The sequence below is a fragment of the Chenopodium album genome, chromosome 9 (genome assembly GCF_948465745.1).
Source record: "Chenopodium album chromosome 9, dcCheAlbu1.1, whole genome shotgun sequence".
In the NCBI taxonomy this organism is placed as follows: domain Eukaryota; kingdom Viridiplantae; phylum Streptophyta; class Magnoliopsida; order Caryophyllales; family Amaranthaceae; genus Chenopodium; species Chenopodium album.
This window is the reverse complement of record NC_137842.1, coordinates 14,625,983-14,639,980: the sequence shown is the minus strand read 5'-3', so window position 1 is coordinate 14,639,980 and position 13,998 is coordinate 14,625,983. Positions and strand designations below refer to the sequence as shown.

The 13,998-nt window shown below is 36.0% G+C and overlaps 2 protein-coding genes and 1 non-coding gene across 3 annotated transcripts; 2 read left to right on the top strand and 1 right to left on the bottom strand.

Moving 5' to 3' along the window:
* Positions 1-433: 433 nt before the first annotated feature.
* Positions 434-540, bottom strand: LOC145560991 (small nucleolar RNA R71). Its single transcript, XR_014093577.1, has one exon. It is a non-coding gene; the product is annotated as a small nucleolar RNA R71 (small nucleolar RNA).
* An 8,436-nt stretch (positions 541-8,976) lies between these two features.
* Positions 8,977-9,495, top strand: LOC145557471 (uncharacterized). The gene has a single exon (XM_081618651.1). It carries the CDS (start codon positions 8,977-8,979, stop codon positions 9,493-9,495), a length of 519 nt encoding a protein of 172 aa, XP_081474777.1.
* Positions 9,496-9,540: 45 nt separating this feature from the next.
* LOC145557470 (uncharacterized) lies at positions 9,541-10,443 on the top strand. Its single transcript, XM_081618650.1, has one exon. It carries the CDS (start codon positions 9,541-9,543, stop codon positions 10,441-10,443), a length of 903 nt encoding a protein of 300 aa, XP_081474776.1.
* The last annotated feature ends 3,555 nt before the right edge of the window (positions 10,444-13,998 follow it).

The window sequence follows — 13,998 nt, the reverse complement described above, 5'->3', positions numbered from 1 at the left end:
CCCTCCAACTGGTTCTAGCGATTCAGAGGTATCATCAGATCCAGAATCAGAGATGACGGCTCCAAAGAAGCTTAGTGATTATTCACAACCAAAGCTTACAGATTTTCCACATCTCACCCCCACTCCGGCTCTTGATGGGGTTCAATTCAAAATTAAACCTCAATTTATAACGATGATAGAGAGGAAGCAATTTAGTGGAGCCAAGGGTGAAGACCCAAATCTTCACATTGCCGACTATTGTCAATATTGTAACACCATCAGGCAAGCCGGGGTCACTCAAGACCAAATCAGGGAGATTCTCTTTCCCTTTTCTTTAACTGGAAAAGCTAAATTGTGGTTTAATGGCTTAAATAGAACTTCACTTGGTATAACTGATTGGGAAACTCTTGTTTTGAATTTTTATAACAAGTATTATTCTGCAGAGAGAACAGTCGTACTACGGAGTGCGATTCAGAACTTTGCCCAAGAAGCCGATGAGTCTTTATATGAGGCTTGGGAGAGGTTCAAGGACTTACAAAGAGAATGCCCTCACCATAATTTAGCGCAATGGCAGTTAATCCAAGCCTTTTATAACGGCATTGGAAATTCCTCTAGAATAATTTTAGATTCTGCAGCTAGTGGGAGATTTATGAATCTTAATATTGATGATGCAGGTCAGGTTATTGAAGATATGGCAATACACAATTCCCAATATGGGAATCCTAGAGGATTTGCTAACAAGGGGAAGCATAGTGTCGACTCTGTATCCTTTTTGCAAGCTCAACTGATCTCTATTTGCCAAAAATTAGATAATCTGAGTACTGCTAATTATTTTGGGTAGACCATTCCTTAACACTGCAGAAGCAGTCATAGATGTAAGAAGTGGTAAGTTAACATTATCAGTAGGGGATGATAAAGTTGTTTTTAATCTGAATAATGCCCTTAAAAGCTCCATGACTGAGGAGAAATGTTTCAGTGTTAATGTGGTTGAAAATTATTCTAACAAGCCCCAAGCTCTTGAAAAAGATCCCTTGGAGGTGGTATCTTGTGTTGCATCCTTTTCAGATGAGATAGACAAATGGCAGAAGGAAGTCGATGCAATAGAAAGAGCGCTTTACACTGTTGGTCTTGGTTTCAAGGATGAACAGGTGGAACCGATCGAGCAAGTTGTGCGAATCGAGCCTACGGTAAGTGTTCCGCCAGATCGAGTTGCAAGTGTTGAACGCAATGACAATTTGAAGCAACCCTCGATCAAAGAAGGATCTTTAGTGCGTAGCATTGAAGATCCCCCAGTCCAAGTCAAGGAGGATCCACCAGATAAGGTGATTTGGCGTCCCACAGGGTATGTCAGGAAGCTGCATCGCAGCCTGAACACCGCTAGACCGGGTGAGAAACCACCCGATCAAGCGTTAGGCTAAGGGTCCTAGATATTGTACTTGGCAAGAAGGTCGTGCGGGACCTAGATAAACCAGCGCTTTGCGGGAGGCAACCCGTATTTTTAATGCTTTTTAGACTAGTTTTTCTTTCCTTTTTCGTATGAGAGGAGAGATGAGGAAATTTAATGAGTTTTATGAGTGTTTTTACAGGTTTGAAGGAAAGAGTTAGCCAAATTTTGGAGAAAAGAAGAAAATAACAATTAGACGATTTAGCCTCGGGCCCGATCGGGCGAAGCTCACCCGACCGGGCGCGAGAGTAAGGGTCCAAAAATAAGTAATTACGCCCGACCGGGCGCGAAACTCGTCGTATACGGACTAAATTGTCCGACCGATCGGGCAAGCCTCGCCCGATCGGGCGCGAGAAGGGCGAAATTTTGGAGCTACAGATCGCCCGATCGGGCGAAGGGCGCCCGACCGGGCGCGAGAGTTGGAGAAAATCGGATCATTAGATCGCCCGACCGGGCGCGAAAGGATACGAAATCGGGTACATTAGATCGCCCGACCGGGCGCGAGAACCTACATGCAAAAATACTCCAGATCGCCCGACCGGGCGCGCGTCCGTCCGCCCTTTTCTTCTTCTTTATTTCCTTCTTTCTTCCTTCATTTCTTCTTACCTTCATAACTTTCTCTCTCTAAAACTCAAATTCTCTCTACCTTCTCTCTAAGATTTCTCCTCCATTTCTCATCCAAATTCAAAACTCTTTACATATTTGTGATCCTCTCTTCATCCTCTACATTTCCATATAAAAATTTTCAGTTTTTATTAAAATTAATTTTCCAACCCATTTTCTACCATGGCTTCAAAGAGGGCTAGGTCCATTTTCGGTAGGAGCTCCGGTTCGAGGGAGGAATACGACCCAGATTTGCAACTTCCATACTGGTCGATGATCCGCATTGCTAGCCGAGAGCAAAAGGAGCGGCTGGAACATTTAATCGGTCGTGAGGTAATCCCTTCTCGGTGGTTACACCGCCCTACCTTGGAATCATTTGGTTTGTTTGATTTTGTAAAACGATTTTTAAATGAAATTGGCATGAGAAAATTTGTTGATATGCACTATCCTACATTCCGAGAATTTACTTGTGAATTCTTGTCTTCTTTACATGTTGTTAGTAGTAGAAATGGGCCAAATTTATTTTTCAAGTTGAACAATAGAAATATTAGTTTAACTTTTGTAGAATTTTGTAAAATATTTGAATTAAATTCTGAACTATCTCACCAATGACATGCGGACTATAAAATGGGTGACATATATAATGCTTTGACTGGTTTGCCTACCCCCGACCCCCAACATGCTAGTACCAAACCTATTCACCACCCTGTCCCAAAAATCTGGCAAAGATTTGCGGGTTTGTGTTTTTTAGGTAGGGCCGAGCCCCATAATGCTCAATCTAACGAACTAGCTGTCATAGGACACTATGTGTATGGGTACGGGAAATTGAACATAGGCAGGTTTATAGTTCACCATTTGAGTAGGCATGCCACGGCCAGCACCACATCCAAGACCCCTATCCGTTTAGGTGGCCTTATCACTCGAATAGCAGTGAAAAAGGTCGGTTTTGCAGTGGACGGACCCCACCAGCTGACCAACTGTGGATCAGATACCTATATGACTGCTAGGTATTTTGAGGAGTTAGGGTGGGTTAGACCGGATAGCGAGCAGACACCCTTTTGGTGTATTCGGACTGGGAGCGAGCAACCTTTGCCCATTTTTCCCCTACCCAGTCCTGACTTGACCGCCTTCCCCCCAGGGAAACCTTCTTACACTTATGATGTTTTAGTTGTCAACGCTAGGGGGCAGGCACCACCACCACTAGTTCCACCACCCCAGCCTCAGCCCGAGGTGGCATTCTCTCCACCTCGTATGTCTCACTCCGTCCCTCATGTTGACTCTGACCCAGTTTGGGATCTTCAGAGTATAGGTCAGGCCTTAGGACGTATAGAGCATTCCCATACTGACCTTAGGAGGATGGTAGGCTCCTTAGACCAGAGGTTAGGGTATCTAGAGAGGAACCAGGGTAGAGCTCTCTACCCTATGTACGATGATTATGCTCGTCGGGGCAACATTCCCAACGACGCTATTCACCCTGATTGGTTTTAGCCTCCACCCCAGGGATACGATAGGGATCCCACTGCCCGTGGTATTTACACTGACTATTCTTCCTTCTACGGGTACGACCAAGACATTCCTTTCGGGGGACCGGCGGGGAGGAGTTTTCATGCTGATTATTTTGCTGGTAGCTCTTCTGGTACAGGTGGTGCAGGTGGCAGTGGAGGTGCGGGCTTCGGTTCGATGGATGAGGATGATCAGGACTAGTTATGCTGGGCTAGTTCCCGAGCCAATGAGGACATTGTCTGATTCTGGCTTGGGGGAGATTTTGGTTTTGGTATATTTCTTTTTCTCTTTTCTTCTATTTTTGGTGTGTTTTCTTAGGTTAGATTTCTTGCTTTCTAGGTTAGTTTTATTGCTTTCTTTTATATGAAAAATACAAAAAAAAAATTGAAAAAATAAAAAAATCCAAAAATACGTTCCAATGAATTGTAAATTATGATTCCTTGTGCCCCTTACTTGAGAAAATTGTTTTGATTCTTGGTATTTGATGATAGGCATTGTGGATTAGTTGATCATGATTTGATGTTTGATTGCCTTGAAATCTTAACATGCGTCAATTTTGTCCAACTACTTGTGAATATAGTGCTTGACTAGTTGATTAGGTAAGGAATGTGTGATAGTTCCATAGTTCCTGGTATGTCAATGAATTTGAGTTTTGGTTTGCAACTATTAGTAATATTTATATGATTCATTATTATACACATTAAGGAGGACGAAGGCATTTGTTCTTTTAGGTAGCCTCCAGACATTGTAGATACATTTGTTCCCTTCTTGCTACCCATGTTGTTGCCTTGACTTTTTGTTGTTTATCAGCCGCATTACAAGCCTATTTTGCCCCATTGGTTACTAGTCCCAAGCTTGGCTTAGGGGAGCTATTAGTGAGTGAGGTGAGGGAGTTTGTAGTGTGCTTATTATTTGCACAATTTGGGTGGGATTTGAGAAAGTGTTTTGTTGTTGATCATGTTTATTTTTGATGAGTTTGAGAGTTATATTTTCTTGAAAAAAAATAAACCATGATATTATGAAAAAAAAGAGAAGTTCAAAGAAAAAAAAATGTGAAGAAAATAAGTGAACTTCGAAAGAAAAAAATGTTCAAATGTTCTAGTTGGAGGTTGATTAAAAGAAAAATAATAGAGCTTCAATGAAAAAATATTCAAGTTTGAAAATAAAGTTTGTTTATTCACTCTACTTCTTCATTATTATATCTTATGAGTGAAATTGTAAGAGTTGGGATTATTTATTATGATTGGAGTATATTTGGTTGATGTTAGAGTTGGTTATGTAGGAGATGTATGATCATTATTTATTTTGATCATGGGTTTTATTAGGATATGGCTCCTTTAAGCATAGCTTTTCTCTCACTTATTCCCAAATTTATCCTACCCTTTACCCTAGCCTTACATTACAAGCTTTAAAGACCTTCCGACCTTTGTGCATAGAATTGTATGAATGTGAAAGTGTTGTTTATCAATGCAAGTTATGATTTGGCATATTTCGAGTCGACTAGTAGGTTGAGCGTTCATTGTTTTATACACACGAGAGTGTGAGTTGGGAGGGCATTGTTCACATAAAGGGGTTAGATGGAGAGCGATCGAGTACATCTTTTACTCGCCACAAAAATGAGAGTTGAGTGCGTGAGCACTAGTCTTGAATTCTATATGCTCTTGTGGTTTGCTCTGTTTGACAATTGTTAGGGAAGATTGGTAATTAGATGGAATTGATTGGTTGATTTTGAAACATGTTTATTTGATTTACCCTGGATCGTTTGTGTTTGATTTTTACTTTTGGGGTGAAGCATATTTATTGATTCATTGATGAGATCTTTGCTTAGGGACAAGCAAAGGTTTGGCTTGGGGGAGTTTGATGTGTCTGTTTTATATAGTATTTTACCCCCGTCCCTTGGTCATAATTACTAGTGTTTTTGGCTCTTTAGAGGCACTTTTATTACTATTTGGTGTTTTCTAGTGTTTTCGTAGATTTGGTTGACTTTTGCAGGAATTTTTGCTTTTAAAGTATTTTCCCGAGATATTTTGGAGCAATCACGAACATTGGAGAAGCACGACCAGATTTTATAGCCCAGGGCCGGTTAGAGCCATCGAACAGGTGATTAAGGGCTCAGTATAGGTGATACTGGGGCATTTGGACCTAGCATTCAAGACCGGAAGAGGAAACCCAGATTGGCCCAAAGAATTGGAGCCCAATCGTAGTCCAAATAGTGGCCCAAGTGAGCCACCCGGCCAAAGAGGCTGGCACCCGGAGGCGCGCCCGACCGGGCGGGAGAAGCTAAGGCTGGCGCCCGGTGACGCGCCCGACCGGGCGCGAGATTAGTATTAGGGATAAAAAGGCGCGCCCGATCGGGCGGTGCCTCTCCCGATCGGGCGCGTGTATTCATTAGTTGACGATTAGCGTCGTTTTAGTTTGTTTTAGTTTAGGATTTGTACGGAGTATAAATACTCCTCCGTAATACGATTTTAGGAAATCTCTTTCCTCTCTCTCTCTTTACTCTTTCTTTACTCTCTTAATTGTTCTCTTAGATTTCTTTCTCCTAAACCTTTGTTCTTAATCTACTCTTAATTCCAGATTTATTTTGGTAACGATTTCTCTTCTCTTAATCTTAGTTGTTTATTTTATTCCTTTCATCATGGCTTATTTTATTGCTTTGATTAGTTTAGTTTTTACCATGTGTGAGTAGTTTTATTTCTAGGGTTTATGGGGATCCATAAATAATATGAAGGGGTAATTTATTGTTGTTAATTATCAATGCTAGATTAATTTCCTATTGATTGATTTAATGCTATGTGACTAGATTAGGCCTGATCTTTTATGCATGAGTTTGACAATATTGATTCGAGATTCGACATATGAGAATTGATGTTTAGGTCTATTTTCAATAGGCAGATTAATTTATAAATGGTTAAGTCGAGATTCGAGAGATGAGATTTAATACCGGTAGATTAATTATGTGATTGTAATACGTAGCGAAAGCCCTTTACAATCTGGTTAATTGATGCATTGATGGTTGACTATTATTGATTATTGGTATTGCATGATAATTTCCTATTGAGTTGTTTTAACGTTTTACAATTACGGCTTGTAAAAGTATAGCAATTTTGAATTGATGAATCGAGCATATGTTAATTTGATATTAAAGGCTATTTTCAATAAGAACTTAGATCTAGTAAATTGCGAGAGCCTGTTAGATCTATGTTGATTAATAAATTGCGAGAGCCTGTTAATCATGTTATTTATGCAATGTCAATGATTGATTACTATGCTTTACCCTGGAGTATTATTTATTGGTGAACCTAATGCCCTAGATCCTTTTATATATTATTTTCTCCCTATTCTCAATCTTTGTATTTTAGTTTCTTATTCAAATATAAATATTGGTTACTTCATAATCTAGATTATTTTAGTTAATTAGGAATAGAAAGACTTGTTTCCCTGTGGAGATCGACCCTACTTCCCTATCTACTTTAGTTAGAGGACTTAGGTATTTACTTTTGATTAGGGGATACGACTTTACCCTGTCAATATTAAATTAAGGGAGATAAAACAAAACATATTGCCCCAAAAATATTTTTCACACATGATCTGCAAAAGGACGAGGAAATAGATATCCAGCAAATTCAATCTTGTGACAATCTTGCTGACCAGTTCACCAAATCACTTCCTTCGAAGAAATTTGAGCAGTTAGTTCACAAAATCGGAATGCGACATCTTCGTGAACTATGCTGAAATCAGGGGGAGTATTATATGTACTGCACTCTTTTTCCCTTCGATAAGGTTTTTATCCCATTGGGTTTTTCCTGACAAGGTTTTTAACAAGACAATTTACCAAAGCATATAATACAATATAGTTGTACTCTTTGTCCCTAGCTATGGTTTTTATCCCACAGAGTTTTACCTAGCAAGGTTTTTAATGAGGCAACTTGTACCCCATTCCATGTGAACGTTCAAAGGGGGAGTGTTGAGAAACATACAAACATGCATGATTGAATTGAAGTCCACATGAAGTAATTTTGAGGCCAATGTAAATTTTACTAAGTACAATTATTTGCATGTAGTACAATAATGTAATATATTCATATATTTTGACTATATAAGAGCAAGTTCACGTATTGTGAACTAAGTTGAAATAAGAAAGAGTTTTCTATCATACTACTACTTGCTTCCTATCTTCATCCCTTCACAGATAAATACCCAGAGGCGGAGGGAGGGGGGGACAGCTATTCCCCCACTTTAAAAAAAAAAATTAGATTTTTTTATTAAAAAAAAAAGGGAAAAAACAAAACTTACGATTTACGAAAGTAACTTACCCAAGGCTCTGACAAAACCAAACCAAAATACAAAAGGAAAGTTTGATAGTGACATGACATACATTATATTAAATAAAAAATATAAACAATAAAAGCTACTAAAAGACAAATAATAATAAAACATAAGAAAGTACAAAACAAATGTAATTTCCACAACTACGCTGACGTACTGCCGGACTCCGAGTCTCCGACAAGGCGACGACTACACTGCTGCTGACGCCGGCGCCGCCACCACTGCACAACTGGCATCCCATATATTGCAAAAGCCAATTTTCTTTGGATTTTTCCCCAATTCATTGTAAGTAACTTATAATTTTAAATTAACCCACCAAACCCTAAATCTTATTTTAATTAAATTGTTTAAGTGCTAATTTTTTTAATTAAGTGTGATTTTTTAATTGTTTAAATTCTGATTTTTTTTTTTTTTAAATGGTTGAGGTTGATTGTTTGTATTCCAATGTTAGGCTAGGGTTCTCAATTCTCAAATTGTTCACTTTATAAAACTATAACTTGTTATTTGTATAATTACATTAAATTGTTTGGTAATATTGATTTGATATGATGGCAATTGAATTATTATTGTTTCATTGTTTTTATTTTTATTCATTTAATTAGGACATGTCAAATAATTCACCTAATTCAAACAATAATTCTAAGGTAAAGGGAAAACAACCCGATCTTCGACAATTCTAGTTTATCAGAATGAAATCTCAAGGAAATGAACCCACTTCATTTAGATGAAATCTCAAGGAAATGAACCCACTTCATTTAGCCCCCCCCCCCCCCCCAAACTCAAGAAAATGTTGAAGAAATTGGTGGTGCAAGTACTAGTAATTTACCACCGGAGGAGGAAGAATTGATATATGATGTTGAACTTCTTCCTCATGATCCGGGAAAAAGAATGAACATAATGGACTATCTCCAAATCAAAGAAATGCGGTGAGGAGAGCTTACATTCTCAGAAAACCTTGCCAACCAAAAACTCACAACTTTCCTTAAAGACAAGCGGGAGGTTTGCGTCGTTTTAGTGTGAATTGGTTCAACAAATGGGATTGACTTGAATATAGCATTGAAAAAGATGCCGCATTTTGTTTTGTATGTTACTTGTTTAAAGGTGAAGTTGACAATAATATGGGAGGTGATGCATTTGTTGATGGAGGGTTTAGGAAATGGAATAAGCCGGAAAGATTTGAGAAGCATGTTGGTGGAATTAAGAGTGCTCATAATCTTGCTTATGAGAAGTATGTGAACTTGAAAGATGGGAAAAATAAATCAATTGTGAACATATTTGAAAAGGCAAGTGAGGTGATTAAAAGCGAATATTATATTCGCTTAAATGCATCTTTAACTTGTTTAAGGTTTCTTTTGGGGCAGGGTTTGTCATTTCGTGGGCATGATGAAAGTGATGAGTCTTATAATAGGGGTAATTTCATTGAACTATTGAAATGGTTAGGAGAAAAGGTTGAGGAAGTAGGTGATCATGCTCTTGAAAATGCACCCGGAAATTGTCAAATGACTTCTCCCTCGATCCAAAAAGACATTATTAATTGTTGTGCAAAAGAAACAACTAAGTGCATAATTGAAGAGCTTGGTGATGATTACTTTGTTATGTTGGCCGATGAGTCAAGTGATGTGTCTCAAAAAGAGTAACTAGCTCTTGTTTTGCGCTTTGTTAATAGAGATAGTGGAAAGGTAATGGAGAGATTTTTAGGCATTGTTCATGTTGGTGATACTACCGCTTTATCTCTTAAAGATGCAATTTTGTCACTACTTGTGGAACATTCATTGAGTCCATCTATGATAAGAGGGCAAGGTTATGATGGGGCTAGTAATATGATGGGTGAAATAAATGGTCTTAAGACTTTGATTATGAATGATAATCCAAGAACCTACTACATACATTGTTTTGCTCATCAACTTCAACTCACACTAGTTGTCGTTGCTAAAAGAAATGATAGTTGTGGTTGGCTTTTTGAAATACTTGCAAACTTGCTGAATGTTGTTGGAGTTTCTTGCAAGAGAAGAGAAATGATTCGTGATAGTCAAGCTCAAGAACTTGCTCAAGCATTAGAAGTGAGGGAAATTTTGAGTGGATCGAGTTTGAATCAAGAGCTTGGTTTGAAGAGGCCCGGAGGTATTCGTTGGGGATCTCATTACAAGTGTCTTGTAAATATCATCCGCTTGTTTTCTACAATTGTTAAGGTACCTGTTCACATTGGAAAGCATGGTGCATCGGAAGATAAGTTCAAAGCTCAAATTGTTTTAGGACAATTAGAGTCATTTGATTTTATTTTTGTGGCTTACTTAATGTTGACTATGTTTAGCTACACTAATGGTTTGTGTCTTGCTTTGCAAAGAAAGGAGCAAGATATTGTAAATGCCATGGAACTAGTTACTTTCACAAAAAGTGTGTTGCAAAAAATGAGGGAACAAGGGTGGGAGACTCTCTTAAAGAAGGTTACATCATTTTGCACTAAACAAGACATTGATGTTCCCACCATGGATGCTCTTTATGTTCCTCAAGTAAGAACACGACGGTTTGTCGAAAAAGCAACAAATCTACATCATTTCGTGTTGAAATGTTTTTGGGGTAAATGATTTGCATCTTCATGAACTTGACAATCGATTCAATGAGAGAAGCATGGAGTTACTTACTTGTATGGCTTGCTTAAGTCCTAAAGCTAGATAACTTTTCATCTTTTGACAAAGAAAAGGTACTCAAACTTGCTTCTTTTTATCCCGAAGAATTTTCAAGTTTTGATTTGATGACTTGAAGGTTAACTTGATATATTCATGGGAAATATGCACAATGATGAAAGATTTCAAAACTTGCGTGATCTTAACTCTCTTTCCATGATGCTTGTTAGTACCAAGAAGGATAAGACATATCCTTTTGTTGCTTATCAAGTTGATGTTGATTCTTCCCGTTGCTACGGCAAGTGTTGAAAGAGTGTTTTTCGCAATGACAATATGTCAAAAGTAAGTTGCGAAATAGCATGGGTGATCAACTTGCATGGGTGATCAACTTATGAATGATTGTTTGGTCACTTTTATTGAGAAGGAAATGTTCCTACAAGTTCCCGATGAAAAAATCATTGATCGTTTTCAAAATATGAAGACTCGAAGGATGCAATTATAATTTAATATTAAACTTTATGTAATTTTTTTCATTTTTTTAATTGTAGGACTAATTATATATTGTGGACTTTTTAGTTGTAAAATTTTAACTATAAAACTATCTTTGCGTTTATTTTTTTTTTGTCAAATGATGCGATGTTTAGTTGTCGTCCCCCCGGTTATATATTCCTGGCTCCGCCATTGTAAATACCTTACCATCAGTAAAAATATTTAACATTATTGTATTTATTTATTTTTTAAAACCTCCCATTTCAATAATATTGTTACACCGTGGAACAAAAAAAAAGTAGCTACCAAAACCCTAGCCTCCTTTTCTCTCTTCTCTCTTCTAAACCTAGTCTCCATTGTCAATTTTAAAGGGGCTTCCATCGGATTTCACCGGTGGAAAGCCCCAATCTATATTTACTTTTAAGCCTTTTGTTTTAGGTTACAATAATGTCTCCCTCGAAAGAAAGAGTTTCTCTCCTTTGAAATACAAGGTTTTTTCGATCTCCTTCGAAAGACAAGGTTTTTCGTAATCTTTCGAAAGACAAGATTTTATTTGTGCTTAATTTGGATTCGGGTTACGGAATCAGTACAAGAATTTACTTTCTTACAAAATTGCGAAGCGACGACGGATCCACTCAAAAAGTTGTATGAGACAACGAATCGAAAATATGCCAAATTGTTATATTTATGTATTTGGATTCTTAGCCCTTCTAGATGTCGTATGGCTTATATTAATGAAACTAGCATAGTGCCCGTGCGATGCACGGTTTATAAATCAAATTATTAAACTTGTAGGAAAAATAAAAATAAAAACAAAGGTAATTCATTTACTATTAAAGGACTTGGTTACTATTGGTCAATAAAAAAAAATTAAAGGAACGTTATTTGAATTGTATTTTATGTTATTTGAATTTCTTTTAATTTTTTATAATGTTATTTTATTAATTGAAAAATAATTGAATAATACCCCACATAGCTATATAAGAAGTGGACTAATTTATTTATATCTCCTGTTAAGAAAAAACTAAAATTTTCTTATCATATCATCCGCATCAGTAGCTACAATCAATCTAATATATACATGTTTTATTTACCCGTCACACTCATTAAATCTATAGACACAATAATAACCTTATATTTGACCTACCAAAGCATATATTTTCCTAAGTTAACCATTGTGCCAAAAAATATATATTATATAATAGTCACATATATAACCAACAACTGATTAAATATAGTATACAACACAAATACTTCGTATATAGGTATGGATACTGATAATTTTATATAAATAAAATATACGGAGTATATATTACTAAGATTTATCCCTACCTTAATTATAAAAAAGTTAACAAAACTCTTATAATAGTGCATGGACATTTATATATCTAAAAATGTTCTTTTTACATATATTTTCCCCCATTTAATTTTAAAAGCCTTAAAATTGTCTCTTGAATTCGCTAAATTGATTTAAAAGGTTATGTTTATTTTAATATTTAAAGCCATTTACTATTTTCATTTCCTTTTGTTTTAATTTTTCTATTTAGAATTTATTAGACTATTAGGTTTCAAGATCGAAGTCAATATCTTTTTACCGTACAACCACTAAATCAAAGTCGCTCAACTAAAGTTTTGGACATTGCATAGCTACACAACATCCAACACATTTAATGATTACGTGCAAATAATTTTAATAAAACTACGCATTCGATATAAGTTATTAAACAATTTAACTATATATACATTTTGATAGGTTTATATATTTCATATTAACAAAAATTTACAAATGTTATTATTATATTTTGAAAAAAAAAATTAGACTTTGGAGTTTTGTATAAGATAGATAATGGATAAGTTAATTCCCGTCATATATGCATTGAGTTTTGGGTGTTCTATCCGGTTCACCCTTTGGGCTAATCTAGATTTGAGGATCAGTTCTAGGTTATTAGGTTCCATTCCCCTTCCGATTGTTGCTGCAGGGGAGCGAACACAGGTCCTCCCTACCTAGTGTAGTCTCAGTCACCACTACACCAACAACCAATTGGTGTAGTGGTGATTGGGACTACACTTGGTATGGAGGACACGTGTTATAAAATATTATATTATATACATATACTTTTTTATATTATAAAAAATATTATATTATATACACATACTATTATAGTTAAAAGTATTATTATGTACTTCCTCCGTTCTTTTTTACTTGACCCGCTTTGACTTTTACACTATTCATCATTCCTCCTTTGACCGTCTTTAGTGAATAGTATGCAAGGAAAAATATATTCATGTAAGATCTTTTTGAATTCGTCTCAATAACTACTATCATAATATGCCAATTTTACAATTTTTACTTATAGAGAATTAAAGTTATTGATTGTTAAAGTTTTGCATTGGCAAGCGTGATAAAAGAAACAGGTCAAGTAAAAAAAACAGAAGAAGTATAAAACAACATAAACTATTGCACATGATTGTTGTATATCTAGTATAGTACATAAGCAATGCACGATTTTTAAATCAAAATGTTAGTTTTTCTAAAAAAAAATTCATAAGTAATAGCATTATTATTACGAATATTACAATTTAAAACACAAGTAATAGTTATAATATATTTTTTATCTGTCCCTTTTCCTTCAAATGTCTAATTCAATTTAACTTTTATTCTTCTTGTTTAGATTGGTTATTGGTTCATTTTTTATTTTTTATTTTTTATTTTTTATGCAAGAAAAACAAAAGGTCATTGTAAAAGACATTGTATAGAAAATGAAAGACCGATTAAAATTAAATTTATGTTCAAGATTATGTATTTTTTTTCCAAAACAACATTTCGGCTCAGCATTTAGTATTTGTCAAAGAGTACAACAAACGATAAAAGTAAATTTTACACTATTTTGTATTTTTATCAAAAACTTTTGTATTCATCCGATTACTTGAATTGAATTTAGGATAACTTGTAGACTATTTTGGGTAACTTTTATCAATAAATAACTTTCATTATTATAGGGTAGCTTTTATAATAGGTGCACAATA

Bases quoted from the DNA above. Each gene is read 5' to 3' on its own strand.
- LOC145557470 (XM_081618650.1), top strand. From the start codon at position 9,541: ATGGAGAGATTTTTAGGCATTGTTCATGTTGGTGATACTACCGCTTTA.
- LOC145557471 (XM_081618651.1), top strand. From the start codon at position 8,977: ATGGGAGGTGATGCATTTGTTGATGGAGGGTTTAGGAAATGGAATAAG.